Source organism: Rhinoraja longicauda, unplaced genomic scaffold (assembly GCF_053455715.1).
Source record: "Rhinoraja longicauda isolate Sanriku21f unplaced genomic scaffold, sRhiLon1.1 Scf000457, whole genome shotgun sequence".
In the NCBI taxonomy this organism is placed as follows: domain Eukaryota; kingdom Metazoa; phylum Chordata; class Chondrichthyes; order Rajiformes; family Arhynchobatidae; genus Rhinoraja; species Rhinoraja longicauda.
In genome coordinates, this window is record NW_027601674.1 from 76613 (window position 1) to 88618 (window position 12006).

The following is a 12006-nucleotide window of genomic DNA, read 5'->3' on the forward strand; positions in this document are numbered from 1 at the left end:
GTGTCTTTACTCCTCCTAGGATGAATACAGGCTTGATAAACAGTCATCAGAGGAGGCAATCAGTGTCCACCACTCGCTGGCAATCAGAGCTGCCGAATATAACAAACGCCCTCACGTTTTCCGTCTGCAGACTGCTGACTGGCGAATCTTTTTATTCCAGGCTCAGTAAGTATCATCTTAGCTTTGCTGTAACAAAAACTTAGAGTGGCAAATAGTACCAACAGCGCTCCTCCTCCAGAACACCTTGCTGACCTCTTATTTGTTGTTAATTACTGGAATAATGAACCCCAGCAAGGCTAAATATACAAGGATTTATAAGATAAGCAATTTATGTTTTCAGTAATTGATGTTGGCTCACAGAGCAAGCCTACTGCCTGGTTTATTCTGTCCTGTACCCTATTCTCCCCATATTCCCATTAACTCCTCCCAGATTATACCACTCACTTAAACACTAGAGGCAATGAACCTGCCAAGCCACACACCGTTTGGGTGTGAGGGGAAACTGGAGCACCTGGGGGAAACCCACACTGTCACAAGGACAAACATGGCGGCAGCTCTATCAAGTGCCTCACTGTACTGTTGTAATGGACAGCCTTGATTCCATTGTTTAATTTGTGTAATTGTAATTGAAATATAATTCACAAATAATCTGATGATTCAGAAGCCTTTTAGTCATGGCTTGTCAAATTTCTTTTAAAGATCAATACAAGGAGAGGTTAAGGGCTTAAATAGATTGGTGGGTCATTTGCTTTATTCTACGGTCTGAAAATGTGCATTTTGGAGATGCTTAGTTCATCTCTGCAGAAGGGAAGTAGCAAATAGAGATTGCTGCTGTTATGAGTTACACTGAATAGATGAAGCAGATCATTAATCTTGAGTGACATTAAGCATGTGAATAGCAGCAATGTGTGTAATTAGACATTTGCTGCTATGAAGATAGCAAAGCAAAAGTAGGCCTTGGGCCAGAGCAGCTTTCATTACTGTAAAAGCAAGTGGCTCCTCGCTAAGATGCCCTTGTTGTTCTTCCTGTGCGGGGAACAGTCCTATTGGACTGTGCATGGCACTGAACATTCTTGGCCATATTCTGCAGCACCAACTGAGACACCAGCTTTCACTGCCGATCATCTTTCTTCCACCAGTCCATTCTTCCACTTCTCCATTGTATGATTTTTCTGCAATCTGTAACCTTTCTCTAATTAAACCAATATATTTGCTAACACCTGAAGCAATGACATAAAATTAAAGTATCGGAATGTCACTGTCTCAAGGTGTATTGCTCTTTAGTTTGAATTATGCCCGCTGACTTATGCCCGCTGAAGCTTCATAATGAAACTCTGTAAGTATTCAAAAAAACAAAACTGAAGAAACCTCACCAATCTGTTCCCATCACAGATGCTGCCTGACCCCCAGAGTTCCTCCAGTACCTCCCATGTTTTGCTCAGGATTTCCGCATCTGCAGTTCCTTGTGTCTCTAAACGTATTATTCATTTGGATACTAGAATCTCACACTTGGCCCGTCACACTTGGCCCGTCACACTTGGCCCGTCACACTTGGCTCGTCACACTTGGCCCGTCACACTTGGCCCGTCACACTTGGCCCACATTTGGATACTAGAATCTCACACTTGCAAAAAAGCTGCTAGCAAGAAAAGAAACCTAATCCATTAAGTCTGCAAATGGCTGGAAATCTGAAGTGAAAATAGAGAATGCTGGAAATACTGAGCAATCTGGCAGTATCTGTTAAGGGAGAAATACAGTTACCCTTTCATGTCAATGACTTTTTTATCAGAATCCACAAATTAGTTAGTTAGTTTAGTTTAGTTGTCATTCCACTCCTTACAGATCATGCAACGGATGGGACGAAACACAGTGTCCCTGGGGGCCACAGTGCAGTACAATGCACAGCGTATAGACAGGGGATGGCAGTGCAGTACAATACGGTACAGTTCAATACAATTAGACAGTGCAATACAATACAATACACATAGACGGGATTAAGGCATGTAAACGGTAAAAGGTAAAGCATTTAACCTAGAGTTTAATGCATGTAAACGGTGAATTTGACAGGAGTACCATGGTACCAACGGTGAATCATGACAGGAGTGCCATGACAAACATTTTTATCACTAATGTCACTAACAATGCCATCTATCAGTGTGTGCTAGGAAGGCCGTTGAGGGCAAGCATACTCGTTGGTGCGGAGACAGTCAAGGAAGGACAACAGACTTCCTACCCTGCAGACATTTGTGAACAAGATGGGATTTTATGACAAACTGGTGACAGTAAAAAGATTCTACTGTAAACAGAATCACGGTTCTTAATTGGGACTAGCTTTTATCACTGGCTGTTAATTGCTTAAATTAAATTTCCCAGCTGACATGTTCTACGTTCTATGACACGGTGAGATTCAGATTTCAATGTCTCATTCAAAGGTCTAGAACTCTGGATGCTAATCTGGTATGTTAACCACTCTGATGCCATATTCTCACATCCACCAGACCCCGAGAGCTTTGTACCAATGCCAAAAGCTTCACATCAAAGGAACAGAAACAAGAGTAATCCTCGAGTCTCCGTCATTCAAGAAGAGCCACATCAGGTTCACCTTCCTCATCTCCACACCTTTGATTCGGTGCCCAAACCTACCTTCAATCTGCTCGATGACTGGGCCTCCACAGGCCCTCAGGGTAGAGAATGCATACAAATCTCTGCATTTTGCCTACCAGCATGCTCTAACTTTATACATTAACATTAATTATTTTTTCACCTTTACAAAAATAACCATTTTATAATATTCTTCCTTCCAGAAAGAATAATCTCACTTTTTAATGTATTCGACTCTATTTATGAACTGCATGTCCATTCACTAAACCTGGCCGTGTCAATTTACAAACTTTGTACCCTCACTTTCCTGCCAATCTGCGTACCATCAGCAAACAGAACAGATGGTACTCTGTTCTTCATGTGGCACAGACTGATGCTTCATCAACCCCCAGCCTGAAGATTACCCTATTCGCCATTCTGTTTTTGCCATAAATCAATTCTTTATCCATTCCAATATATTACACCCAACTTAAAACATTTTAATATGTGGCAATCTTTAATGTGAAACCACATCAAATACTCTGATAAACAACATCCACTGATATCCTACATCCTGAAAATATATACTATTTATCATCAACATTATCCCTTTAATGAAGCTAATCTAATCTAAATGAAACTGCCTAAATCTAATTACAAAATCCAATAATACATTTTCCAATTGTCCGGAAATCCCGATGGTCCAGATGCGAGTTGAGGTCCTAATTTGAGCAAGGACATTCTTGCTGTTGAGGGAGTGCAGCGTAGGTTCACAAAGTTAATTCCCGGGATGGCGGGACTGTCATATGATGAAAGAATGGAGCGACTGGGATAGTATTCACTAGAATTTAGAAGGATGAGAAGGGATCTTATAGAAACCTTTAAAATTATTAAGGGATTGGACACGCTAGATGCAGGAAACATGTTCCCGATATTGGGGGAGTCCAGAACCAGGGGCCACAGTTTAAGAATAAAGGGTAGGCCATTTGGAATTGAAATGAGAAAAATCTTTTTCACACAGAGAGTTGTGAATTTGTGGAATTCTCTGCCTCAGTAGGCAGTGGAGGCAAATTCACTTGATGCATTCAAAAGAGAGTTAGATAGAGCTCTTAGGGCTAGCGGAATCAAGGGATATGGGGAGAAGGCAGGAATGGGGTACTGATTGTGAATGATCAGCCATGATCACATTGAATCTTTGGTGCTGGCTCGAAGGGCTGAATGACCAGCTCCTGCTCCTATTGTCTATGTATCTATGTATGGGTCCAGTTTGCAAGTGGGTGTATGGCCAGGGTCACGGTCAGGGTCAGGGTCAGGGCTGTGAAGGCCCCGAGCTGGAACCGGGTTTAGGGTCTGCAACAACAGGGCCAGCGGTATGGGTAGGTTTATGGCCAGAACAAAATTTATTGCATCACTATGTAACGCTAAAAAAAGTGAAATCAAAATGTGTTTTAGTATTAAATGGAATAATATTCAATCGAGTCCTACAGCATGGAAACAGCCCCTTTGGCAACCTGTCTATGCCGACTAAGTTGCCCATCTGACCTAGTCCACTTGGCTGCGTTTGGCCAATATTCTTCTAAATTCGGCCGACTTGGGCTACTGACTATCCCGCAGTCTAGGCTTAAGCTCAGGGGTAACTGGGCTTTTGCGGTTGCAGCTCCAAGACTGTGGAACAGCATCCCTCTCCCCATCAGAACTGCCCCCTCCATCGACTCCATTAAGTCCAGGCTCAAAACCTACTTCTATTCCCTAGCGTTTGAGGCCCTCTGAGGGGGTGCTGTGAACTGTTTATGTATGTGTTGTTAGGTTTGTGTGCCATTGTATGTTCTTTTTTTAGTATCTGCACTGATGTACAGCACTTTGGTCAACGTGGGTTGTGTTTAAATGTGCTATACAAATAAAATTGACTTGACTTGACTAAATCATTTCTATCTATGCACCTGTCCAAATAACCTTTAAACATCGTAGTTGTACCCTGCTCTGTCCCTCCCTGTGCCAACCCAGCTGTGAAAATTTTGCCCCTCGGCTCCCTTTTAAAACTTTCCTCTCTCACTTTCAATGTATGCCCTCTAGTTTTAGACTTCCCTGCCCTGAGAAGAAGAACATGACCTGCTACCTTATCTATGCCCCTTTGTGGATTTCGAAATAATAGTCAGAGCACCAGTTTTCGTTTTGTTTGATCCTCACACTTAGAAGCATTTGCTCCTCAACCAATCAGCAATTAAAAAATAATTTGAAAGCAATCAGACTTCAGTTTCTCAGAGTCCGTCAATAATCTGCGTTTTGCCTCCAACAGAAATGCTGAACAGATGAACTCGTGGATCACCCGGATCAATCTCGTGGCCGCCATGTTTTCTTCACCTCCATTCCCAGCAGCTATTGGTTCAAAGAGGAAGTTTAGTCGACCAATATACCCAGCCACTGTCTCCAAACAGAAAGAGGTACAATTCTGTGTGCATTGACATATTTTAGTTTGACTGTGTTATTTCTCCCAAAATATCTCCTTCCAAAACAATAGCAGCAGCTATGAAATCCTCTGATGTGGTGATTATTGGTCAATTGGGTAACATTGCTCGGGTGCAAACATGTCCACTTTCCCATCGAGAGGACATCTCTCTGTAAAATGTCACCTTCCCCACATTTTTTTATCTTCCATTACGAGAAGCTTGCTATGAATGGGTATATCTTTGACCCTCAATTATTTCTTCCTTGAGGTAAGTTTCTTTTTTATGTGTCTGCCTTTGACATAACGCATTGCATTGCACTTGGTCACTGCAGAACTCCCTCTTCCGTTCCTTGTTCAGTTGTCTTCCTGTTTCTGTCTCCAGAGCCAGGCCGACTCTCGACTCTGAATCATAAGCTTGTGTAAATGAAGGAGATCACGCATCCAGTGTCACTATAATGGGCCATCATGGTGCTGAGACATTAAAATGCAACAGGTGGATGTAGAAAGATCCAACAGCACTTTGAGAAAGTATTTGCGGAGTTATTCCCAATATCCTGGCCAATATTTATTCTTCAAACACAGGCAGTAAAAATGTTTCAGCTTATGACATTGCTGAGTTAGGATCACTAGTTTAGAAACTTATTCTTCCATAATTTTGCTTCATTCTTGTTGATGCAAAGTGAGTGGAGCTGAAGCAATCGTGAACAAACCTATTGTACGGGTTAGCTCTGTTACATGTGACCCTGCATTATGGAGGGGTGGCATTAATAGAAAATGGATTGTGAATTTCCACAACGCTAAGTCACGTCTTCGGCATGTGCATCCAGAAATGCAAGCTGAGTAAAGTAAATTTTGTATTTATTTACTTTTGATCAAATAAATTCTGTAGGAATCCGAGTTTTACCCGAGATCTCAAATTTTGATTAGTGAATTCTGCAAGTGTGAATGTTTGCTACCTGAATGGACACATCACAGGAGTTACCTATACTGGGATCACACAGAAGTCAGAAATCTCTACAACATCAGTTTTACTACTTATAATAAGCTGCCTCGGCAAGGCCAGCAGCATAATCAAGGACCAGTCTCACCCCGGTCACTCCCTCTTCTCCCTTCTCCCATCAGGCAAGAGGTACAGAAGTGTGAAAACGCACACCTCCAGATTCAGGGGCAGTTTCTTCCCGGCTGTTATCAGGCAACTGAACCGTCCTCTCACCAACTAGAGAGCGGTCCTGACCTCCCATCTACTCATTGGAGACCCTCGGACTATCTTTAATCGTACTTTACTGGACCGTATCTTGCACTAAACATTATTCCCTTTATCATGTACCTGTACTTTGCGGACAGCTCGATTGTAATCATGTATAGTCTTTCCACTGACTGCTTAACGTGCAATAAAAAACTCTTCACTGTACTTCGGTACACGTGACAATAAAATAAACTGAACTAATAAAGTTAAAGATTACAAAGCACTCTGAAAGTTGACAGATCTACCATGCTCGTTGTGTGGGCTCCTGTATGTCAGATGTCCCCCCTAGACTGGGCGATCGTTTTGCTGCACACTTACACTCAGCCCACCTTGGCCCACGCATTCTCCCGGTTGCCAAACATTTGAGCTTCCCCTCCCATCCCCACACTGACCTTTCTGTCCTGGGCTTTCTCCACTGCCAGAGAGAGGCCACACACAAATTGGAGGAACATCCCATATTTCGCTTGGGCAGCTTGCAGCCCAGCGGTATGAACATTGACTTCCCTAATTTCAAATAAGCCCTGCATTCCCTCTCTCCCCCCTCCCGCCCCCACCCTAGTTATCCTACCAGTTCCAGTGTGCATCCCTGTATCCTGAGGCACTGATCCCAGAACACACACTTGTCTCATCGATTAACTTGATGCTTTGTTTCAGGAGGCACAGCTTGAATCTCATGATTCCATGTTGCAGTCGATTTTGGATGACCTTGATGATCATCAGCTGAATGTTCCAGACAAGAAAAGCAAAGCAAAGGAGTTTGAGGAGTACAAAATGAAGCAGGAATATTTTGAATATGAGGTAAGGTTTTAAAATGTGGGTACGAGCTCGGTTTGTGATACATAACAGTGAAGGATGAAAAATGAAGATGGGTTGGGCAGAAAGCTTGCGGACAACCCAAAACCTGGTGGAGTTGTGCACACTGAAGAAGGCTGTCAAAGGACAAGCAGGTTATAGATCAGTTACAAATATGGGCAGAGAAATGGCAGATGGATTTACAACCCAGAGGTATGAACATTGAATTCTCCACGTTTAAGTAACTGCTAACAACCTCAGCCCCTTTCTCCTCCCCCCCCCCCCCCCCCCACCTGAACATGCACCCATTTCTCCCCTCCACCTCCATTACCTGCCACGCTTTGTCCTGCCTCTCTCTCTTCACACCCTTACCTCCGATCACAATCAGTCTGAAGAAGGGTCCTGACCCAAAACATCACCTATCCACGTTCTCCAGAGATGCTATCTGACCCGTTGAATTACTCCAGCACTCTGTGTCCTAGTGTGTAAATATGCATCTGCAGTTCTTTGTTTCTACATAGAGGCCAAGGTTGTCCAGGTCACACAAATGCTATTGGTACGAGCGAGGAGAGAGAGAGAGAGAGAGAGAGAGAGAGAGAGAGAGATAGAGAGATAGAGAGATAGAGAGAGAGATAGAGAGAGAGATAGAGATAGAGAGAGAGAGATTTCATCCTTGCTGAACTGGCCTGAGTACTGTAGATAGAGGGAGATGAATAAGGACAGTTGGCAACTGTGAGATGCCAAAGGGAGCAGTTGGTGGAAACATGAAATGAAAGAGAATGCTGGAAATACTGAACAGATCATGTAACATCAGGAGAGAGTAAAAAACAGGTGGGGGATTTTACATCAGAATTACTTTGTGGTTAATCTGCAAAGGATTAACAACAACTTGCATTTATAGTGAAATCAATATTAGAGTGTTTAACTTCAGGAAAAGAGGAAAGATTAGAGAAATGGAGGGACTAGGATATGGAACATGGAAGAGCAGTTTTGGGGGTAGTTTTTAATAGCGGGAAGCTTCTGAATCCTCAAATATTTTCTGCGCACTCTTCAGCGTTACCAAATCATCCTCCAATGTGGAAATCAAGCTGTACATGATGGTATTTGGGCTACACTTATGCCTTGATCCTTTCCACTTCGTCATTCACCAAACAACACTTGATGATTTTCAAATCCATTTACTTTTTGCAGAAGTGTCGAATTGAAACTTATGTGAAGCTTCTAAAAATTAAGCTGAAAGAAAGCAGTGATGATCTGGACAAATTGGAAGCCCAGCTGTTTAACACCTTGGAAGGAGAAGAATGCAGCTTAAAAAAATCACATTCCAGTCCATCTCTCAACCAAGAACAGGTACCGGTTGTCAAGGTGAAGAGAAATGTATCTGAGCGAAGGACCTACAGGAAGATTATTCCGAGCAGGCATAGAAAATTAATATAAAAATAGTTGTATCAAAAATACATTGATAAGAAAGGATTGTGACCTGTGGAAATCTGACTCCGGTAAGCAAATACATGAAGAAAATGGTCAAGAAAATATTGGGTAAAATGGGGGCAAACATGGGGAGGGGGGGGAGGTATTTTATTTTTTTAATCTCATCATGAATTTTAAAGGTCATTTTATTATGTTGCGTTTGCACATTCCACATTTTGATAATGTGGCCTCCTGGCTCAGTCATGTGATGTCGTTTCTTATTGTCACGTGTACCGAGGTACAGTGATAAGCTTTTGTTGTGCGCTAACCAGTCAGCGGAAAGACTGTACATGATTACAATATCCATTGTGGTCAGATACATGATAAATAGAATAATGTTTAGTGCAAGGTAAAGTCCGATTAAATATAGTCCAAGGGTCTCCAGTGAGGGAGATAGTTGCACAGGACCACTCTCTAGTTGGTGATAGCATGATTCAGTTGCCTGATAACAGCTGGGAAGAAACTGTCTCTGAATCTGGAGGTGTGTGTTTTCACACTTCTGTACCTCTTGCCCGATGGGAGAGGGGAGAAGAGGGAGTGACCGGAGTGAGACTGGTCCTTGATGATGATGCTGGCCTTGCTGAGGCAGCGTGAGGTGTAGATGGAGTCAGTGGAAGGAAGATTGGTATGAATGATGATCTGGCTGTGTCCACAATCTAAGTAGAAGACTTCAAAAGAAACTTCTTCACAAATTGAATAGATATGCTGCATAATTCAGCAGAGGCTTAATGCATGGAAACACTGTCTATTAATACACTGTCTAGTGTATCATGATCTGTACGGAATGACTGGAAGTATAAAACTATTGTAGCGAGGATTATAGCCGGTGATTGTTGGTTACTAACCTGCTGGAAAATGTATGCTGTTTTTGTGGCAGACTATGATGAGAAATTAAAGAAAGACCACCTCTGCTTGGTCATATATGTGATAGGCAAGATAAAGTGAGATGGAAGGAGGTTCCTGTTCAGCATCAATATCACAGATATTCAGAGTTGAACCAAATGGCCTGTTTCATTGCTGTAAATCCCATCTATTGACAGACTTTGGGAAAACCCTCCATATTTGACAATGCAGACCTCCAAAGATTCAGTCATTATGAAAAGCAACTGTAGTCAACTACGATCTCCACTCTAGTAAATATTCGCATGCATAAAGAGTAAAAAAGAGGAAGAGAAGCTACATTTAAATAAAACAAAAAGGCCAAGCGGATGTTGCAATGTGGAGCACCTGAGGACTACAGTTGAAATATTGATTCCTTGCTCCTTTTTATAGACCTCCACCTGGTCAGAAGATCATTAATAGAATGCAAAAGGAACAATGTGGTAGCTGCAAGTTATTAATGCAGGTTGTGCTTTTTCTTTGCTTTCGATCCAGTTCTCCATTTTTTTGCAATTACTCTTTGTGATGCTTGCATTTTGTCAGGAGCAGGTAAAGAGAGATATCTCAACTTTGCTCAATGATGACAGAGAGTCAACAGCCCATTTTATGCACAACAGCTTCTATGGAAATAATAATGGGAGGAGATGTAAAATGGGCTGCAAATTCAACATCTGTTTTATACGACTGTATAAAATTCAAACAATCCCTGCATATGATGCATTTTAATTTTATTTCCTTTTTTATTTAAGGCAGAAACTAGAGGTTATCTTCATCTAAATGATATAGCTACTGAGTAGATAAGGCCAACGAGCCTCAGACAAGCCTTGTTAGTCTGTCAATTGGAGCTAATGTACACACAGACATAAGCTGTGGAGATTTTTTTTTAAGGCACTTAGTTGGTGATTCAAAGTAACATTGGGGATTAATGTGGTCACTCATAATGGGAGTGAAAAAAGGTGAGTTCCCAACTTGTTAGACCAGTAGTAACTTCTCCATCGACTTTGCATTGACAGGCTGACAGACAGTAGGACAACTTTTGCACATGTGTGTTAATCTGTCCACGATGAGTGAATCACTCCCTCGATGGAATGTAAGCTTTTGCACTGGAACCAAAGCCTATCATTTATTTTAATTAAATATCCACTGTTAGCAAAATGAAATAGATTTCAGAATTTCTCAGGAAATGCACTGTGGTTATTGCCACATAAGATTTGGCAGAAATTAGCAGGTTTTTTTGTTGGTGTGTTGCACATTTGTCCACCAACTCTAACAAAGATAAATAAAAAGCTAAAGTGAATATCTGAATCACTCCAAGCTTTAACTGCACCAGAGGATTTCCTTTCAAAACTAGAATTATTTCTGCAGTTTCAAGTCCTTTAAAGATGTTTTTAGGAGGAGGAAAAGCCTGTGAAATGCCTGTCCTAAAAAACTATCTCATCTCAAGAGAGAGAGAGTCAAGAGTGTTTAATTGGCATATGTACCAAAACAGAACAATGGATTTTTTACTTGCAGCAGCACAACAGGTCAGTAAACACGGTATTTAATGGATAACACAATAAACAGGCAAATAGCGTTCAATAAATTAAAGAAAACAGTATCAGTGCAAAATAAAACAAAAGGCCCAGAGTCCTGAGTGCAGGACAAGGCAGTTGATAGTTTGAAGTTTAGTTGGTGTTTGTAGTGTTCAATAGCCAGATGGTGTTGGGAAGAAGCTGTTGCTGAACCTGGAGCTCATGGTTTTCAGACTCCTGTACCTTCTTCCCAATGGCAGGAGTGAATGACTAGGGTGGTGTGGGTCATTGATGATGATAATGTTATCTCTCTGCCCTGAATATACCTAACAATTGGAATTGCTGTTTGGTTTATTGTGTCACATGTACCAAAATGCAGTGAAAAACGTTGTTCTGTCTGCTGCCCATACCATACATGATGATTACAACAGGCCGTCCACAAGAGAACATTAACAGAGTGCAGAATATGGTGTTACAGCAGCAGAAATCAAATCAAGCCCATTGGTAGCAAATTCCAAAGATTCACTAACCTCTGCATGAAGACATTTCTTCTCATTTCTGACCCAAATGGCTGATCCCTTTAGACTATGGCCTCTGGTTCTCGATCAGCCCAGCCACATATCTACCCTGTTGCTCCACTGCAATTCTGTGCATTTCATTTAGATTGCCTCTCACTAATGTAGGCTCAGTCTGCTTAATCTGTTCTTATAGATTGCTATCCCAGGCATTATTCTAGCAGGTTTATCCTTCCTTAGTTAAGGGCACCAGATTTAAACACAAGGCCTAGGCACACTCAGACTCCAACTAATTAGAGCAAAATGCATCAAATGAACTCAAATGAGGATTTTTTTTTTCAGCGAGTTGTAAATCTGTGGAATTCTCTGCCTCAGAAGGCAGTGGAGGCCAATTCCCTGGGTGCTTTCAAGAGAGCTAGATAGAGCACTTAAAGATAGCGGAGTCAGGGGGTATGGGGAGAAGGCAGGAACGGGGTACTGATTGTGAATGATCAGCCATAATCACATTGAATGGCGGTGCTGGCTGGAAGGGCCGAATGGCCTACTCCTGCACCTATTGTCTATTGT

The 12006-nt window shown here is 42.0% G+C and overlaps 1 protein-coding gene across 1 annotated transcript in view; it reads left to right on the forward strand.

Annotated features, from left to right (window-relative positions):
* Window positions 1-8596, forward strand: part of LOC144590998 (uncharacterized) — a 41469-nt gene extending 32873 nt beyond the window's left edge. The window contains exons 13-16 of the mRNA XM_078395346.1: window positions 20-165; window positions 4877-5021; window positions 6927-7070; window positions 8256-8596. Coding sequence (XP_078251472.1) covers window positions 20-165; window positions 4877-5021; window positions 6927-7070; window positions 8256-8501 — 681 coding nt within the window. The 3' untranslated portion in view covers window positions 8502-8596. The remainder of the gene's footprint in view (window positions 1-19; window positions 166-4876; window positions 5022-6926; window positions 7071-8255) is intronic.
* The last annotated feature ends 3410 nt before the right edge of the window (window positions 8597-12006 follow it).